Raw genomic sequence first — 20,657 nt, 5'->3', positions numbered from 1 at the left:
TGTCAGATATATTGTTAGTGCTTTACTAAATGGCGGATAACATTTATCAATATCGAAATTTCAGTATTTTGAGATTTGCTCAGTACAGTAAATCAGTATTGACATGATACCAATACCGAATGGTACATACATTATACTGCCCAGCTCTACCGGTCGTGGGTTACTGGTTAGGATGTGAAAAACCTACATGATCTGCCGGAGGGGGTATTGATCATAGAAGCCAAACACCTCAAGTGAGAGTTTTACTGACTAAGCTAGATACCACCCCTCAGTAAACATTAAGACAACCCAAATGTTTCATCTCTACATGTATGTTTCTATGCATGAAACATAAAGATGAAACTTTGTTGTCACAGAAGTACAGGCACACGTACACTTACCAAGATTTATCCAGTGTCCACCTGGCTTTAGTATTTTGAATATTCTCTCAATATATGCAATAATGTTATGAGCTGTGTCAATAAAAAACACTGTGGCAACACAATCCCACGCTTCTGAAATAGAAGAAAGCAATGTTGAACACATTAAACACAGTGTGCTCAGAGACTGTTGGGTGTCTGATACAGGGTAAACTGATCGTGGGTCAGACATCCTTAGTGTTATACATCACAGCTAATGTCGCTTTATTAGCCCTTGTGCCATAAACAATTACCACACAATAGCAGGTATTCCTTAAAACTTCATTTTGTGTATTTTGTTATAATTATATTTCCATTCCATTCATTACAATTTAACAGCAATGTGAGTTTGTTCATTTCATAATGAATGTAAAAATAACACTGTCAGGAAACGTCATATCTGATAAAAGGGTTTGTTTTGTCTAACAACACCACTAGAGCACACTGATTTATTAATCATTGGATATTTGATGTCAAACATTTGGTCATTTAGATATCTAGTCTTAGAGGCAACCTGCTACATTTTTTCATTAATAGCAAGGGATCTTTTATATGCACCATCCCACAGAAAGGATAGCACATACCAGGACCTTTGATATACCAGTCATGATGTACTGGCTTGAATGACAAATAGCCCAATGAGCCCACCAACGAGGATCGATCCTAGACTGACCGCGCATCAAGTAAACGCTTCACCATTGGGCTACGTACCACCCCATATCTGATGACGTCACTTTATATTGGCAGCCTGTCTTATTGAAAGTTATTGTTTAACATATCTGATGACATCACTTTATATTGGCAGCCTGTCTTATTGAAAGTTATTGTTTAACATATCTGATGACATCACTTTATATTGGCAGCCTGTCTTATTGAAAGTTATTGTTTAACATATCTGATGACGTCACTTTATATTGGCAGCCTGTCTTTTTGAAAGTTATTGTTTAACATATCTGATGACGTCACTTTATATTGGCAGCCTGTCTTATTGAAAGTTATTGTTTAACATATCTGATGACATCACTTTATATTGGCAGCCTGTCTTATTGAAAGTTATTGTTTAAGATATAATAATAATTCAAAATAAAACAAGTGTTAGTTTCTACTCCCTGGTACAAGTGTTAGTTTCTACTACCCGGGTAAAAGTGTTAGCTTTTACTGCCTGGTACAAGTGTTAGTTTCTACTCCCTGCTACAAGTGTTAGTTTCTACTCCCTAGTACAAGTGTTAGTTTCTACTCCCTAGTACAGGTGTTAGTTTCTACTAGTCTGGTACAAGTGTTAGTTTCTACTGCCTGCTACAAGTGTTAGTTTCTACTCCCTAGTACAGGTGTTAGTTTCTACTAGTCTGGTACAAGTGTTAGTTTCTACTGCCTGCTACAAGTGTTAGTTTCTACTCCCCTGGTACAGTGTTAGTTTCTACTCCCCTGATACAAGTGTTAGTTTCGACTCCCTGATACAAGTGTTAGTTTCTACTCCCTGATACAAGTGTTAGTTTCTACTCCCTGATACAAGTGTTAGTTTCTACTAGTCTGGTACAAGTGTTAGTTTCTACTCCCCTGGTACAGGTGTTAGTTTCTACTCCCCTGGTACAGGTGTTAGTTTCTACTCCCTGATACAAGTGTTAGTTTCTACTCCCCTGGTACAAGTGTTAGTTTCTACTCCCCTGGTACAAGTGTTAGTTTCTACTCCCTGGTACAAGTGTTAGTTTCTACTCCCTGGTACAAGTGTTAGTTTCTACTCCCTAGTACAGGTGTTAGTTTCTACTAGTCTGGTACAAGTGTTAGTTTCTACTGCCTGCTACAAGTGTTAGTTTCTACTCCCTAGTACAGGTGTTAGTTTCTACTAGTCTGGTACAAGTGTTAGTTTCTACTGCCTGCTACAAGTGTTAGTTTCTACTCCCCTGGTACAGGTGTTAGTTTCTACTCCCCTGGTACAGGTGTTAGTTTCTACCCCTAATTAGCTTGCTGCTAGGATGGGTTTATCAGTCAAACGAAATTGTACCTGGGTCAGTGTAGACCTCGAGGAAATCTCCCGCTGCCATTGAGAAGTTTGTGTTGGGGGCGAGGTCTGTTGGGTTTATATCGGGGAATTTGATTTCTACAGTCTGGTCGGATGTGTGTTTTAAATTTGTCCACTGGTGAACCCACGGGTATAGTCGAAACGAGTTCACTTCGCTACACCTGCAAAAGATAGGAATGTTAGGGTACCAACATCTCAACATTTTACCTGTTTGGTGCGTGCCATGATAAGCTACGATTCCATCAGAATGGCTGTGGTCTAGGGATGCCCGGGTGCAGTGCAAGTTTATGGGTGTGGTGTGTATCCATGCATACAGCTAGCGTATTGGATATTAGTGTAGTCATGGCATCCAAAATGCATATATTCAAAATCACCTATTGATGGAAAGAGAGCAGCCTACCACTTGACGTAGGAAAAGAAAACCAGAAGGAAGCATGTTGATGAATGCACGTAATCATAAATAACAATAATAACAACAAGCATTCTGAAAGTACTGTTGAAGCAATACATGTCGCCTACCAAGCACAATACATTTTCCTATCTCTTATGTTTATGAGCCATAACTCTGCCAAGCATGAAAGTTAAACTTGATCTGAGACAAAACATGATACAGATACATACTAATTTTCATCTCAATATCTTCTGGCACTGCAAAAAAAAAGTCAGGAAACCTAATTTTTATAGATATCCTAAGTTCAACTGTCATAACTGGGTCAAAAATGTGTAAATCACCAGTACATATGATACCGCTGTACACAATGTGTAAATCACCAGTACATATGATACCGCTGTACACAATGTGTAAATCACCAGTACATATGATACAGCTGTACACAATGTGTAAATCACCAGTACATATGATACAGCTGTACACAATGTGTAAATCACCAGTACATATGATACAGCTGTACACAATGTGTAAATCACCAGTACATATGATACCGCTGTACACAATGTGTAAATCACCAGTACATATGATACAGCTGTACACAATGTGTAAATCACCAGTACATATGATACCGCTGTACACAATGTGTAAATCACCAGTACATATGATACCGCTGTACACAATGTGTAAATCACCAGTACATATGATACCGCTGTACACAATGTGTAAATCACCAGTACATATGATACCGCTGTACACAATGTGTAAATCACCAGTACATATGATACCGCTGTACACAATGTGTAAATCACCAGTACATATGATACAGCTGTACACAATGTGTAAATCACCAGTACATATGATACAGCTGTACACAATGTGTAAATCACCAGTACATATGATACAGCTGTACACAATGTGTAAATCACCAGTACATATGATACAGCTGTACACAATGTGTAAATCACCAGTACATATGATACCGCTGTACACAATGTGTAAATCACCAGTACATATGATACCGCTGTACACAATGTGTAAATCACCAGTACATATGATACCGCTGTACACATGTGTAAATCACCAGTACATATGATACAGCTGTACACAATGTGTAAATCACCAGTACATATGATACCGCTGTACACAATGTGTAAATCACCAGTACATATGATACCGCTGTACACAATGTGTAAATCACCAGTACATATGATACCGCTGTACACAATGTGTAAATCACCAGTACATATGATACCGCTGTACACAATGTGTAAATCACCAGTACATATGATACAGCTGTACACAATGTGTAAATCACCAGTACATATGATACCGCTGTACACAATGTGTAAATCACCAGTACATATGATACAGCTGTACACAATGTGTAAATCACCAGTACATATGATACAGCTGTACACAATGTGTAAATCACCAGTACATATGATACAGCTGTACACAATGTGTAAATCACCAGTACATATGATACCGCTGTACACAATGTGTAAATCACCAGTACATATGATACCGCTGTACACAATGTGTAAATCACCAGTACATATGATACCGCTGTACACAATGTGTAAATCACCAGTACATATGATACCGCTGTACACAATGTGTAAATCACCAGTACATATGATACAGCTGTACACAATGTGTAAATCACCAGTACATATGATACAGCTGTACACAATGTGTAAATCACCAGTACATATGATACAGCTGTACACAATGTGTAAATCACCAGTACATATGATACCGCTGTACACAATGTGTAAATCACCAGTACATATGATACCGCTGTACACAATGTGTAAATCACCAGTACATATGATACCGCTGTACACAATGTGTAAATCACCAGTACATATGATACAGCTGTACACAATGTGTAAATCACCAGTACATATGATACAGCTGTACACAATGTGTAAATCACCAGTACATATGATACCGCTGTACACAATGTGTAAATCACCAGTACATATGATACCGCTGTACACAATGTGTAAATCACCAGTACATATGATACCGCTGTACACAATGTGTAAATCACCAGTACATATGATACCGCTGTACACAATGTGTAAATCACCAGTACATATGATACCGCTGTACACAATGTGTAAATCACCAGTACATATGATACCGCTGTACACAATGTGTAAATCACCAGTACATATGATACCGCTGTACACAATGTGTAAATCACCAGTACATATGATACCGCTGTACACAATGTGTAAATCACCAGTACATATGATACCGCTGTACACAATGTGTAAATCACCAGTACATATGATACCGCTGTACACAATGTGTAAATCACCAGTACATATGATACCGCTGTACACAATGTGTAAATCACCAGTACATATGATACCGCTGTACACAATGTGTAAATCACCAGTACATATGATACCGCTATACACAATGTGTAAATCACCAGTACATATGATACAGCTATACATAAAATTTCAGCTCAATATCTGAAGGCATTGTGAAGAAACATCTGGAAAACTATATGTGGGACAGACTGATAGGACGAAGATGAAAACTATATGTGGGACAGACTGATAGGACGAAGATGAAAACTATATGTGGGACAGACTGATAGGACGAAGATGAAAACTATATGTGGGACAGACTGATAGGACGAAGATGAAACCTATATGTGGGACAGACTGATAGGACGAAGATGAAAACTATATGTGGGACAGACTGATAGGACGAAGATGAAAACTATATGTGGGACAGACTGATAGGACGAAGATGAAACCTATACATGTACATGTAGTTCCCTCTGGTTGGATTGGTAGGGGACTACTACTAATAATAACCACCATTTTCAGAGTACTGATAAAGCAATACATGTCCCCTACCAAGCACAACACATTTTCGTATCTCCTAACTTCAAGGGCCATAACTCTGTGACAGTACATGATAAAGCAATACATGTCCCCTACCAAGCACAACACATTTTCGTATCTCCTAACTTCAAGGGCCATAACTCTGTGACAGTACATGATAAAGCAATACATGTCCCCTACCAAGCACAACACATTTTCGTATCTCCTAACTTCAAGTGCCATAACTCTGTGACAGTACATGATAAAGCAATACATGTCCCCTACCAAGCACAACACATTTTCGTATCTCCTAACTTCAAGGGCCATAACTCTGTGACAGTACATGATAAAGCTACACATAAAATTTCAGATCAATATTTTGAAGCTTTGCAAAAAAGTTTCAATATCTGATATTCAAGAGCCATAACTGTCAAAAATGAGCATATCACCATGGAAATCAAACTTGATCTGTAGAAGTACAAGACAAAGTTATTTACCAAATTTCAGCTCAATATCAAGAAGCATTATGAAAAAGACAGACAGAGAAGAAACCCGTAGTCCCCTCCGGCTGGACCGGTAGAGCACAAATATACAGAATCCTCGGTGCAGTTCTTATGCAGAAATCACAGCATGATCCAATCTTAAATACATGTAACTGCATGTGTATCCATGGAAACACTTATTGTAGGAACAATGTTGTGCGATATTCAATGTACCAGTGTCTATCCCACAGCTGTACTGATTTAGGATGATACACAGATTTTACAAATATTTTTTACTGTTTCATCTTATTCAAGGATTCATGGTCATTTAAAACTCTTTGTCCTATCGCTAACTGATATTAGGTGAAAATTTTGGAAATTTACATCCCAAAGTAATAATTAACATGACCGGATGTGAATAAATTAATGATGGTAGCAAGTTATAGCCAGAGTTCTCTACAGTGTTAATATGAGGACCAGGGCCATTCATTTAATAATTAACCCTGAAAACACACAAAAAATCCCCCCTCTAAAGTTGTGTAACATATTGTATTATCTATAGAGTTTGTGTTCTGTAACAACTAGCTTTAAGAAACCGACTAGGGTTGCCAACAGACTATAAGGTTGTTATAAACTGTACTGTAAAACTATAGAGTTTTTCATGCACTGTAATAACTGCATTTACAACTGCAACTATTTGTTGCTAATTGACTAGTCGCCATGTTGTGTAGTGTGTGTGTAGGTCACCATAATAATGCAGGTAACAAACGTTACTTGTTGAGAAATAACAAATGTTACTTGCTGAGAAATAACAAACGTTACTTGCTGAGAAATATCAAACGTTACTTGTTGAGAAATAACAAACGTTACTTGCTGAGAAATAACAAACGTAACTTGCTGAGAAATAACAAATGTTACTTGCTGAGAAATAACAAACGTTACTTGCTGAGAAATAACAAACGTTACTTGCTGAGAAATAACAAACGTTACTTGTTGAGAAATAACAAACGTTACTTGTTGAGAAATAACAAACGTTACTTGTTGAGAAATAACAAATGTTACTTGTTGAGAAATAACAAACGTTACTTGCTGAGAAATAACAAACGTTACTTGCTGAGAAATATCAAACGTTACTTGTTGAGAAATAACAAGTTACTTGTTGAGAAATACCAAACGTTACTTGCTGAGAAATATCAAACGTTATTTGTTGAGAAATAACAAGTTACTTGTTGAGAAATACCAAACGTTACTTGCTGAGAAATATCAAACGTTACTTGTTGAGAAATAACAAATGTTACTTGTTGAGAAATAACAAACGTTACTTGCTGAGAAATAACAAACGTTACTTGCTGAGAAATATCAAACGTTACTTGTTGAGAAATAACAAACGTTACTTGTTGAGAAATACCAAACGTTACTTGCTGAGAAATATCAAACGTTATTTGTTGAGAAATAACAAGTTACTTGTTGAGAAATACCAAACGTTACTTGCTGAGAAATATCAAACGTTACTTGTTGAGAAATAACAAACGTTACTTGCTGAGAAATAACAAACGTTACTTGCTGAGAAATAACAAACGTTACTTGCTGAGAAATAGTGTTACTTGTTGAGAAATAATGTTACTTGAGAAATAGCATTACTTGTTGAGGACGAAGTTGGAAGCAAACAGCATGAAGAGACTCCACTCATTTCCCTGACACGAGTAGCCTGACTTCGCCAACTCGAACGCCAGCCTGCCGAGACCGGCTCCCGGGACTAGGATGTTCACCGACGATGCATCACTGTCAACACAAAGAAAAATATCTTTAATCAAACCTCAGCACATGAGGAAGCAGGCACATATGCAGGAAATTGGTTGAGTTAAATTTTTAAGAGGTGTTTGGATCATGATACTCTTGAAAGTACATTAAAAGATGAAAAGTTACTTGTAGCATGCAGAGTCGCCCCCAATCATCCCTTGTTTCTGCACACGTGCCTGTGCAGGTTGTAACTCGGTGATAGATCCAAAATTTGTTTTGTTGTACAACTGGAAGACTGTAAACATCTCAGAGGAAACAGCAGCAGGGGATCTTTTATATGCACTTTCCCACAGACAGGAGAGCACATACCACAGCCTTTGATATACCAGTCGTGAGGCATTTTTTCTGGAGGATCATGCCCTCAACTCCTAGTATAATTGAAAACATGTTGCCAATGAGTCAGTCTAGTTCATTTAAAATGTTAAATACAAACAGAAAATGTTATACATAGTAACTTGAAAATAATACATTATAAAATGATCGATAGATATTCAGGATATGTATGCTTCCTGCAAGACAAATAAATATACTGCTGTATAAACCATGAGACTACCGCAAATTCTCATGCCTGTACAGTGGGCAAGATAAGCAAAATGTCACATTTAATAAAATAAATTAATTGTGAATTCAGTAACTTGTGTGGTATGATCAGAAAGCTATTTATGTCTAGTTCCCAAAACAGTTTACAGTTCTTAGATACCCCTAGCCATTTGTAAGTTATAACCATTTTAGCATATCATATTTAAGACAAGTACAATTTTGTCAAAAAGTTGGATGTTTTTTAGACAGTAATAGGCAGTACAAAATTATCTAGAAGACATATTAAATAACTTTAACTTGTAAAACATACATGTACTTTACATATTTAGCTAACTGTTTTTGCTTTTAAATATTATAAGTAATTAGTAGTAATTAATTAAAATATACTTGTGGTGTCCCTCTGTTACTTGTTCCACCGTTACCAAAACATGTTTTGTGAACCGCAGTTAATCCTCCCATCCCTACCCACCTGTAATGGTATTGTGAAATCTCCTCGGACCTGCACGAATTGCAGGAATGGTCCTGGAGGCCCATAAAATGCAGTAAACCGTGTAAACACAGCCAATTCTCATGCCTGTACAGTGTACATGAACGTCATGGAAATGTAAACTAATATTTGCGTTTTAAGTTTGTATTTGTAAATTTTCTCCAGTGACTTCCCAATCTAGATCAGACACACATGGACTCTAAATGCTGAACCACTGAAAGAAGACCAGGGGCCTAATTCACTAAACTCTCGCAACTTTGTCTAATCTCTTCAGTTTTAAACTCATAACTGTATTAAAATGGCGATAGGTCATGTTCGCTGGATCAATTATGATAACATTCTGATATTCAGCGATAGTAAAAACGTGGGTATTAAAGCCCAGTTCTCACTTGAACGATTTTTCGTACAACTGCGGTGCGACTAAAAGATTGTATAGCCGTGCGATTCCCGTACGAATTACCTAGGCCCCCCCCCCCCCGCACAGTCTCACTTGTGCAACTGCCATGCGACTGCCTTTCTGCACCGGGCTCGCATGAGATTTGCACAGGTTGCACAGAAGTCTGAAGGATGTCGCACGGGAATCGCAGGGGGTCCGCTGGGAGTCGCACATCTCGGCTCCCTTGAGACTCACGTACGACCTATCATACTGCCGTGCGACCTATCATACTGCCGTGCGACTGCTGTGCAACCTCTATGCGACCAATGCGAACCTAGAGACAGCCGTACGATAATTTTAAACATTTGAAAAATGTCGCACCGGCATGCGACATGTCCGAAATACACACGACACCCCTACAACGTGTGCGAATCATCAACTGCCGTGCGACTCCCACACGCCCTGTACGATTTGGTGGTCGCACGGAATTCGCGTAGAAAATCGTTCAAGTGAGAACGGGGTTTAAAACACTTGTTTTTAATAATGGTGTTCATTGGTGATGTACTTCACTCATCAAGTTATTGGTAGACTCATGAATAATTATTATTCTGGACCCACATTCGACACATTAACAATACATGTTTGTTACTTAGTGAATTTGTTGCAGCTCTAGTGTACACACTGACTTGCACGAACTATAATGTGTGTGATGTTTACATATACTAGATAAAGGTGGGAAACAGCAAACTGGTGTGTTTGTAACTCGTCAACTGCCAGATACATGTATAAAGCAACTTCCTAAAAAAACGCTAGACCAAATTTGTGGTCTGCTATGCAAAACTCAACTGCTATACAATTTTTATAACTTATTTTGTGCCCTGTAAACTGACTGTATACTTAGTTAATTGGTCTATTCTTTTAGTTGCCTCTACCTGTGATTTCTGACTGGCAGGTGTATATTTGGTAGGTAACCAGACAAGGCAAGTCTAGACACAAAATAAATACGTACCAGTATTATTAACATCACAGGGTATTGTTGTGCATTTTTTTGTTCCAATCTGATGCATCATGACATGTCCTTTTTTCATTTCAACTTATTTTTTCGTACGTATATCCAATTAAGGTTGAAGCACGCTGTCCTGGGCACACACCTCAGCTATCTGTCCACAATCTAATTAAAATTAACTCCACTATTACATGTGGATCTAAAGACAGCCAGTTGAATTAAGGTTGAAGCACACCGTCCTGGGCACACACCTCAGCTATCTGGGGTGTCTGTCCAGGACAGGGGGCTAGTTGTTAATTGTTAGTGGTCAGTGAAAGAGAAGAGGGTATAATGGCTGTACACCTATCCACCGAGTCATTAAAACTCGCTCTGGGTTGGAGCCAGTACCGGACTGAGAATCCTGTACTTACCAGCCGTACATGTACGTCTGATGGCCTAACCACAACATCGGTTGACATGACCTAATATTAGTCTTTGTTTAATAATATAGACAAAATGTAGGCACTTATGTTATGAGCATGTAGTGGATGAGGAACCGTATCACCATATTGCCAACTATATGCATGGATGACTAGTTAGTTTTGGTTAATGTAAGGGCAGGTATAAAATCGAGCCTCTCAGTTAACCATTCTCCTGTTCAAACGATGACTGGTATATCAAAGACATGATATGTATACACTGTTCTCTCTATTGAAAAGTGCATTCAAAAGATCCCTGGTTAATAATGGCAAAATGTAGTGGGTTTACTCTGAAGACTATTAGTCAGAATGACCAAATGTTTGACATCTAATATCGAATGATTAATAAATCAATGTGCTCTATACAAAACAATGTCTTTGTGTAATATAACGTAATTGATGAAGTGTATAAGAAACAATCAGTAACTGGCGTCATGTACTGTAATAGATAATAACCACTTGTCTGAAGAATAAAGTCTTTTGATTTCACGCATCACTGGCCCGTAACAGGCTTCACGTTCGTCCGCCCCCGCTTCGCTCCAGTCTCGCATGAACTGTTTCAGTGTCGTCTTCACCTTGTCCATGTCAAAGGCTGTAGGAGGGATCTTCTTAGGGGCCGTCTGACCCTGGAAATATAGAGTTTTAAAACAGTGTGTGGTAGCGGTCTGACCATGGAAATATAGTGTTTTAAAACAGTGTGTGGTAGCGGTGTGACCCTGGAAATATAGAGTTTTAAAACAGTGTGTGGTAGCGGTCTGACCATGGAAATATAGAGTTTTAAAACAGTGTGTGGTAGCGGTCTGACCATGGAAATATAGAGTTTTAAAACAGTGTGTGGTAGCGGTCTGACCATGGAAATATAGAGTTTTAAAACAGTGTGTGGTAGCGGTGTGACCCTGGAAATATAGAGTTTTAAAACAGTGTGTGGTAGCGGTGTGACCCTGGAAATATAGAGTTTTAAAACAGTGTGTGGTAGCGGTCTGACCATGGAAATATAGAGTTTTAAAACAGTGTGTGGTAGCGGTCTGACCATGGAAATATAGAGTTTTAAAACAGTGAGTGGTAGCGGTCTGTCTGACCCTGGAAATATAGACTTTTAAAACAGTGTGTGGTAGCAGTCTGACCCTGGAAATATAGAGTTTTAAAACAGTGTGTGGTAGAGGTCTGACCCTGGAAATATAAGAGTTTTAAAACAGTGTGTGGTAGACGGTCTGACCCTGGAAATATAAGAGTTTTAAAACAGTGTCTGGTAGCGGTCTGACCCTGGAAATATAAGAGTTTTAAAACAGTGTACGGTAGCGGTGTGACCCTGGAAATATAAGAGTTTTAAAACAGTGTGTGGTAGCGGTCTGACCATGGAAATATAGACTTTTAAAACAGTGAGTGGTAGCGGTCTGTCTGACCCTGGAAATATAGACTTTTAAAACAGTGTGTGGTAGCAGTCTGACCCTGGAAATATATGTCTGGTAGACTTTAAAACAGTGTAGCGGTCTGTCTGACCCTGGAAATATAGACTTTTAAAACAGTGTGTGGTAGCAGTCTGACCCTGGAAATATAGAGTTTTAAAACAGTGTGTGGTAGAGGTCTGACCCTGGAAATATAGTTTTAAAACAGTGTGTGGTAGCGGTCTGACCATGGAAATATAGTTTTAAAACAGTGTGTGGTAGCGGTTGGACCATGGAAATATAAGAGTTTTAAAACAGTGTGTGGTAGCGGTCTGACCATGGAAATATAAGAGTTTTAAAACAGTGTGTGGTAGCGGTCTGACCATGGAAATATAGTTTTAAAACAGTGTGTGGTAGCGGTCTGACCATGGAAATACAGTTTTAAAACAGTGTGTGGTAGCGGTCTGACCATGGAAATATAGTTTTAAAACAGTGTGTGGTAGCGGTCTGACCATGGAAATATAAGAGTTTTAAAACAGTGTGTGGTAGCGGTCTGACCCTGGAAATATAGAGTTTTAAAACAGTGTGTGGTAGCGGTGTGACCCTGGAAATATAAGAGTTTTAAAACAGTGTCTGGTAGAGGTCTGACCCTGGAAATATAAGAGTTTTAAAACAGTGTGTGGTAGCGGTGTGACCCTGGAAATATAAGAGTTTTAAAACAGTGTGTGGTAGCGGTGTGACCCTGGAAATATAGAGTTTTAAAACAGTGTATGGTAGCGGTCTGACCCTGGAAATATAAGAGTTTTAAAACAGTGTGTGGTAACTTTGGCTGATACTTATACAGCTTCTGGCTTGGACTATTCATCTGCGAGTATCTGTGCCTTGTTGCTGGTCCTAGCTGAAGACCGTTTTAATGTGACCATTTCATACCAGCCTTATTTTGATGTTACTATTACTGTTTTTGTGCATGTGCCTCTTACAATTGCATGCTGGTGAATTGTCACAACTAAAATCTCCTACCTATGAGAACTTCAGTTGTTCACAAATACATGTAAAGCATTTGCTATTAATCTCCTAATAATGTTGAACATATTGGATTGTACATTGTGTATGTAGTTTGATTTTGGCATATACTCAGAATAAATTTTCAAAGACTACATGCGAAATATTAGTATTTGATGCAGGAACCCACATTTTGACAAAATGAGGTACATTTGTAGAGTGTTGTAGGAGTGAGTACCTAAGTTTAAAGCTGTAAACACATATTATTGCTTCAACCATACCACAACTTGTCTCTCAATGACCTGTAGTCTACATGTACCATGGAGGGGGGACCGCCTGCACTGGCAAGAGCAAAGGAGCACCAGCAGTCTGACTGGGCCAGTAACGGGCGATAGAGAAGGAAGGAAGGAATGTTTCATGCATTGATGCACTCAACACATTTTAAATAGTTATATATTTCATCAGATCTCATGAACATTTTGAAAACAAATGATAGTTGTTTCATGTTTAATTTTCGTTTTTTTAAGGACAATACATGAAGATGTATACAAGTAAAGAAGGAATGTTTTTGTGCCAACCTCTGGTAGTCCGTGGTTCTTGTTCTCGAACATGCAGTCCGAGTCTTTGAGGATGAGCTTGATCACCTCGTAGTTGTGGTCGATGCATGTACGCAGCAGGCGCAGATTTTCCAGGAATGTCGGAACCATCGACTGGTGCTCCTCGGGCAACTCGGAGAAATACTTCTCTGCATTCTTCACTCTTTTTAACGAGTGTGTTCTGTAAGTAAAACAACCACCAATCAGAGAAATACTTCTCTGCATTCTTCACCCTTTTCAACAAGTGTGTTCTGTAAGTAAAACAACCCTTTTCAATTATGTACTTGATTTCAAGTAACATATCTATCTGATGAGGTAGATGAAATCTGTTTCATGTAGCATACATACTTTATAAATGTACAAGGAAGGAAATGTTTTATTTAACGACGCACTCAACATACTTTATTTACGGTTATATGGCATCTGACATATGGTTAAGGACCACAGATATTCAGAGAGCAGCAAGGGATCTTTTATATGCACCATCCCACAGACAGGACAGTACATACCAAGGCCTTTGTTACACCAGGTGTGGAGCACTGGCTGGAATGAGAAATAAAAATGTTTGTATTAATACAATGTATGAATCATTGTATTATTGGATAAGACCATATATACATATTATCAGTGGAAGATCCAACATGTTTAGGGAGGGGTGCAAGGCAAGGTCAGGTCATAGGGCTTAATGACATGCACATTCAGTTTCAGTACGTCAGTTTCTCAGTCCTGGACATTGCAAGGTTTAAAAAATTTCACACATTGCAGTCTATATTGTGTTTATATTTTCAGATAAAAATAATGTTATAATTTTGTTTATTTCCAAAATCATTTACTCAAGCCATATAAACATGAAATACGTACAGGCTGAAGAGGCCTTAGATAATATACAGACAGTATATTTACAACATTAATAATTTAATGTATGAACAGTCACATTGCACACTGTACTGTCAATGTGCTGTGGTGTCTTATTAAATATACTACATACGGCAATTTCACCCAGCTTTATATAGCTGAGGTCCAAACGCAGCTCGCTGGCTTCAGCTGACAGAAACTAAACAGCTGACAATTAAAGGTATTAATATCCAAAGACAGAAAATTACCTAATATTTGGTAATTAATAATGAATAAACAGAAGGAAAAAAAGACATCAAAACTATAATAGATTTATTTTGGTGGGCGAAATGACTCCGTACCAGGGAACATTTTGTTCAGTGTCGCGTCTCGAATTGCTATGCAAGATTCAGAGATCGCCACATAATTCTAAAATGTATGGCATAATTTCAGATTCCATATTTTTGACATTTGTTAAATTTTAAAGGTTGTCCATAACCACCACGAACATGTTAAATATATCTGGGAATAGATATCCCCATACTGCCAAAGTGGATTGGAATGGATAACATAATAACGTACCTATATCCAACTGGTTCCGGGAAATTAGTGAAAAAGATTTGTTTTGGGGTTATTTTTTGGGGGGGTGGGGGTTAATTAAAAAGTAAACTAGCCTTAAATTAAAAGGAATTGACTGCTTGGCTGAATATTTATATAATTTGGAGCATTTTTTAGGACAATCCAAAAATAAATGAGAGAAAGAAGAGGATCAGACTATTTAATAATATTGAAAAAAAGGCAATTTTGACATAAAATTTTGAACGAAGGTCTAAAAGATTAAAATCTGATCTATATGTCCACATGTGTGACCTTGTTAAGACCGTTAAGGTGCACAGCTTGTAGGGACGAGATGGGTTGTATCCCATTAAGAAAACCCTGTGAGTGACATCATTAGATATGGAAGGTGTAGTGCTGCACATGTGGAAATTGCTAGAGTTCTTAATTGAGAAGCTGGATCCGTCTGAACAAGAGAATATCAGTCGTCATGATTGGTATGGCCCTGCTCTGGAGGATACCAGTGTTCGAGATTAACGGTATCCCGATATCCCGGGGATACCAGAATTTAATTTTGGATACCAGACTTCAAGAACCCAGTATCCCACCGGGATGCCATATTATACTAAATTCTCAGGTGGGATACCAGATTTTGAAATGTTAGTATCCAACTGGGATACTGGCCAAAATTTTTAATCTCGAACACTGGATACGAGATGGTACCAATATGAAACAAAGTAAAGTCCAGAAAAAAGTATAGTAGGGGTCGACCCCACTTCCCATTTCTTCTTAGAGTGGGGTGGCCAGTCTTCCAGTACTGCTAGCACAGATTTATTATATTATACGTTTAAAAAAACCTATTGCTACACAAAATTAGTAATCGCTAATCAATTATTGGATTGATTACCGACTGTCACTAATCAACATTTTTTAAACAGAATGTGGAAAAATATCCGCCCGGTCCCCCCTTCCCCTAACCCTAACCTTAACTCCAACCCTAACCTTAACTCCAACCCTAACCCCAACCCTAGCCCTAGCCCTAACCCCAGCCATAACCCTAACCCTAACCCTCAACCCTAACTAAAAATAATAATGGAGGGGACCGGGCGGATATTATACCCAGAATGTTCCCTGGGTACTAATGACAATTAGGGCGAACCAACCCTGGATGAATAGGACTATGGGCAAAACAACGCAGGGTTCGAAATGGTTTTGTGGCAAAACGACTAGGAATGATGTGGGCGGCAGGTCCCGGGTAGAGTTGATTTTGTGGTGATTTTGAACACAGTGACAGTGTGCACACGCACACACACACACACACACGCCAAGAATGTTTTTTGTTTAAATGCATTTTCTGAAGGACTATGAGTATGACACAACCTGTCACCACCTAAAAATTCGGCTATGCGCAGTGACTCTTGCCGTGCCCCCCCCACCCCACCCCATCCCAACGCGCGCGCGCGACTGTTACTGAGACTCTACAGTGTTACCGAGTGTACTTGACATTCTGTTCAAGAAAACATTCATTTACAGACACACATAACTAAGCAGACAGCCTGACAAGAGGAATGAAGAAGGTATTTCAGGATTGTACCCTCGATACACACTGCACAGACCTGTAAAATCGAAACGCGTTAATTATTCGTATAAAATGTTCTCTTTCCTGTCTCTCCTCGTCCGAATTCACCTCTTTGTCATCCATGCTTGCTTTTTCAAACCAGTGTCACTTTCGCCAAACAGTCAAGGGAGCCATTTGTATGGTTTCGAGACTATTCGGCTCTGCTACATAAACGGACCCAGACTTTTTTGGCCCCTGTCAATTCGGCCCCATAGCTCTAGTTGTTTCATCCCTGGATATTTATCAATTTACTGTAATTGATGAACGTGTGTTTAAAATGTAACGCTCTTCATCGTTACTAATTACTGGTCAAATGATATGGGATGGTTTGATTAGACAGGGCCGTACCCTGACCAAAATCCAGGGGGGGGCACTAAATTTTATAAATAATTTTTAACATACTATAAAGATTAAACAGTTCTATGCTATTACTGGAGATATATATAAAATAACAAAAAAGGACAAGATTCTCAGGGGGGGGGGGCAGCTGCCCCCCCCTGCCCCCCCCCCCCGGAGGGTACGGCCCTGTTAGAATAGCGGTATGCCAATATAACGCTCCTCGTCATAAGAAGCCGCGTCGTGAATGGGCTTCAAAGCACTACCTGTTATAAAGGGCGACCAATGTTTAACCCATATCTGGAATTATTAATGCCAAATATCTAGATTTTTTTCCAAATTCGCTATCACTATATTTTTTTTTTTTAAATTGGAAGCAACCATTTCTGAATATATTTTACATTTTCTATGATTTTAAATCCCGAGTTTATTAAACAGAGTTTATCATTCTGCATTCTCCATTTAAACCTGAACTCGGTATTATCTACAGTTTTGTGCTATTACTAAGACGTTTGTCTGTTGGCTGTAGTCTATTTGTCAACAGCCGACCAATGAAAATGTTTTTGACAATCGAGTAAACTGAAGCCATGTATGAAATTTATCTTACTTGTTATGTAGTTTATGTATTCATTTTAAAGATATTTAAAATATCATATAACCTCTATTAGAAATTAGCGAGAAAAATTAGGCAGTTACGTCCCCTAACCGCTCTCCAGTTCCGGCGCGTTCCGCTAACAGCAAGCATGGCCGACGACCAGTTGTTTGTGAATCCTCAATCTGGGATTTATGCATGCCAGCCCCTGGCATCATAAATGTCCCCACCTATGCTTTAAAAATAAAGAATGATAGGCTACAGGTAAAAATTAAGTTGATGAAACTGCGTTTTGTTATAATTGACCATGTGTTAAATATAGGAGATGATTCTAGCGAGCTCTCACACACCCTGCTTGTTTTTGGTTTTCTTTCATGGAATTTTTTAATTTTGTTTAAAAGCTGCAATCTAGCCTCACATTAATTAGTTGTAATAGTTCGATGATAGAAAGATATGTTTATAGTGTGTCCCACGGGGGACGCATTTGTTCATACTATTGAATTTATTACAAGCTATTTATTTATGAGCCGATGGTTTTCTAAATTACATACAAAAATGGTATATGGTTGTTATTTTCAATACACTTTCATTTTTATTTTTACGTCAAACCAAACTGAAATTATTTACAAAAAACAAAACAAACAAACTAAACCAAACAGTTTTGTAGGATGGGACGGGATGTAATATTCCGATCAGAACAGTAATTACTACGGGGCAGACATCAGTTCTATGGCGATGCATACCACGATGAAAACCTGAATATATAACTGAATACTTGCTATCGTACGAAAACAAAAGAAACGGATCCAAAATTCTCTTTTCGTAGCCTATGCTTTCACATGCAACATTTCACTAAATAACGTTTGGTTACCAGTAATCTGACACATTCATGTTTTATTCAAGTAAGTTAAACTATAAACAATGTAAATTTTTACAAACCATTGTTAGATTTTGCCGCGATATTTTACTTTACACTGGCATCCAAAAAAGTGCTACTCTGATAGTAATGTAAGCGTAATGCAGAATGATAGCCAGTCTTAATGTGGGTACCAGACGTTTCGTCCCCTATTCAGTTTACCACAAATTAGTTCGACCCCACTGATGAAATAGTGCAAATGTGGCAATGTACCTACATAAAAATAACATTGGTCCCAAGTTTGTTTGTCACTTTATTACTAATCTGTAGGTAGGGATGAAACTGTACGACACTATTTGCTAATAAAGTTGGTCATTTAGGGGTGTTTTTTTGATGATGTTTGATGTTTGGCCTCTCTCTCTCTCTCTCTCTCTCTCTCTCTCTCTCTCTCTCTCTCTCTCTCTCTCTCTCTCTCTCTCTCTCTCTCTCTCTCTCTCTCTCTCTCTCTCTCTCTCTCTCTCTCTCTCTCTCTCTGTGTGTGTGTGTGTGTGTTGTGTGTGTGATAATGTTGTTAATAGCTGTACTAGGTATAGTAACTTTATTTACACTGATGAATATATTTAGCATGTTTTACTAGACAAGCCATAAAGTAGGCCTATGCCTAAAAAGGAGGTAGAAAAATTCTGCCACTTATGTGGATTGATTTATACTTTTATTATTGAATACATAACATTCCAATAAATAATACAATTTTTTATTGCTATGTATCTCTTTAGTTGTTGTTATGTTGTTTTAAATATGTCAAACATGGAGCTGTTTAAATTATTATTTTTATTTTTAAAAATGGCATTTTCTCATGCCTTAAACTATTTTCAAAGGGCGTTCGCGTGCTTAAAAATTAAAATACCAGAACATTCTGGAAAACATATTTCCATTAGGTTGGTCGCCCTGTATATATGTGTGTGTATGTTTGTGTGTGTGTATATATATATATGTATATGTATGTATGTATGTCTGTATGTCTGTATGTATGTCTCTTCTCTCTCTCTCTCTCTCTCTCACTCTCTCTCTCTCTCTCTCTCGTCTCCCGCATCTCTCCTCTCTCTCTCTCTCTCTCTCCTCTCTCCGCTCTCTCTCTCTGTGTGTGTGTGTGTGTGGTGGTGTGGTGTGTGTGTGTGCGTCTGTCTTTTATGTATAAAATTAATGTAAAAAAAATCTTTGTATTACTAAAAAATAATCTTTGTAAAAATAATTTTATAACTTTTATTTTTTTTTTAATTTAATTTTTTTATTAACTTTAATTTATTTTTATTTTAAAGTTATTTTATTAACTTTAATTCATTTTTAGATGTATGTTTTGTTTTGTTTTGTTGGGGTTTTTTATTATTATTATGGAACGAGAAATTACTTCACCGATCCTTTTCTACATGGGCAGATAACAATAACCGAGCGTTTTCGAAAAACACTCACAGTCGGACGTTTTTTCCATTAATTCAAAGTGAAGATCGTTTCAAAGTAAGTATTTCGTGGTCTCCTTAAGCTCGAAATATATCACAATATGCGATTAAGGTGGGAAAACGTGATGGTAGTCGTTATTGTGACCGCAATTCCGTTCCGAGCAAAATTACTCGAAACGTTCAGAACTTGCTACAGGCGTAATGCGCTCGTCAGATTAACCTTGGCTTGTACTTGCATTTGCATTCGAGATTAATCTTGAACTAGATGAAAGTATGCTTAGTTACCTCTAGAGTAATTTCTACCGCGGTTTCCCAGAGCCCCAATTTGGACGTCTTAGGCAGTTGGGGCATTTGGGGCTAATGATCTCTTCTGTATGTATATCGAGGGGATTACTGGTATATACATTTATTTTGTTATAGTACTAGAGCTTAGGTATATATATTATATATATATATATATATATATATATATATATATATAATATACCTAAGCTCTAAGCTCTAGTAATACACACACACACACACACACACACACACACACACACACACATATATACATATATATATATATATATATATATATATATATATATATATATATCTTTAAAAAAAAAAGTAG

At 37.9% G+C, this 20,657-nt stretch overlaps 1 protein-coding gene across 3 annotated transcripts in view; it reads right to left on the bottom strand.

Moving 5' to 3' along the window:
• The window catches only part of LOC121373339 (carnosine N-methyltransferase-like), a 30,115-nt gene extending 13,182 nt beyond the window's left edge, over nucleotides 1-16,933 (bottom strand). For all 3 annotated transcript variants that reach the window (XM_041499916.1, XM_041499917.1, XM_041499918.1), the window contains exons 1-6: nucleotides 16,796-16,933; nucleotides 13,773-13,971; nucleotides 11,264-11,433; nucleotides 7,782-7,922; nucleotides 2,401-2,579; nucleotides 381-494 (exon numbers count right to left, since the gene is read on the bottom strand). In XM_041499916.1, the coding sequence (XP_041355850.1) occupies nucleotides 381-494; nucleotides 2,401-2,579; nucleotides 7,782-7,922; nucleotides 11,264-11,433; nucleotides 13,773-13,971; nucleotides 16,796-16,881 (889 nt within the window). In that variant the 5' untranslated portion in view covers nucleotides 16,882-16,933. The remainder of the gene's footprint in view (nucleotides 1-380; nucleotides 495-2,400; nucleotides 2,580-7,781; nucleotides 7,923-11,263; nucleotides 11,434-13,772; nucleotides 13,972-16,795) is intronic.
• Nucleotides 16,934-20,657: the final 3,724 nt, after the last annotated feature.

This window comes from Gigantopelta aegis, chromosome 5 (genome assembly GCF_016097555.1).
Source record: "Gigantopelta aegis isolate Gae_Host chromosome 5, Gae_host_genome, whole genome shotgun sequence".
Lineage (NCBI taxonomy): Eukaryota > Metazoa > Mollusca > Gastropoda > Neomphalida > Peltospiridae > Gigantopelta > Gigantopelta aegis.
This window is presented reverse-complemented; position numbering and strand designations above follow the sequence as displayed.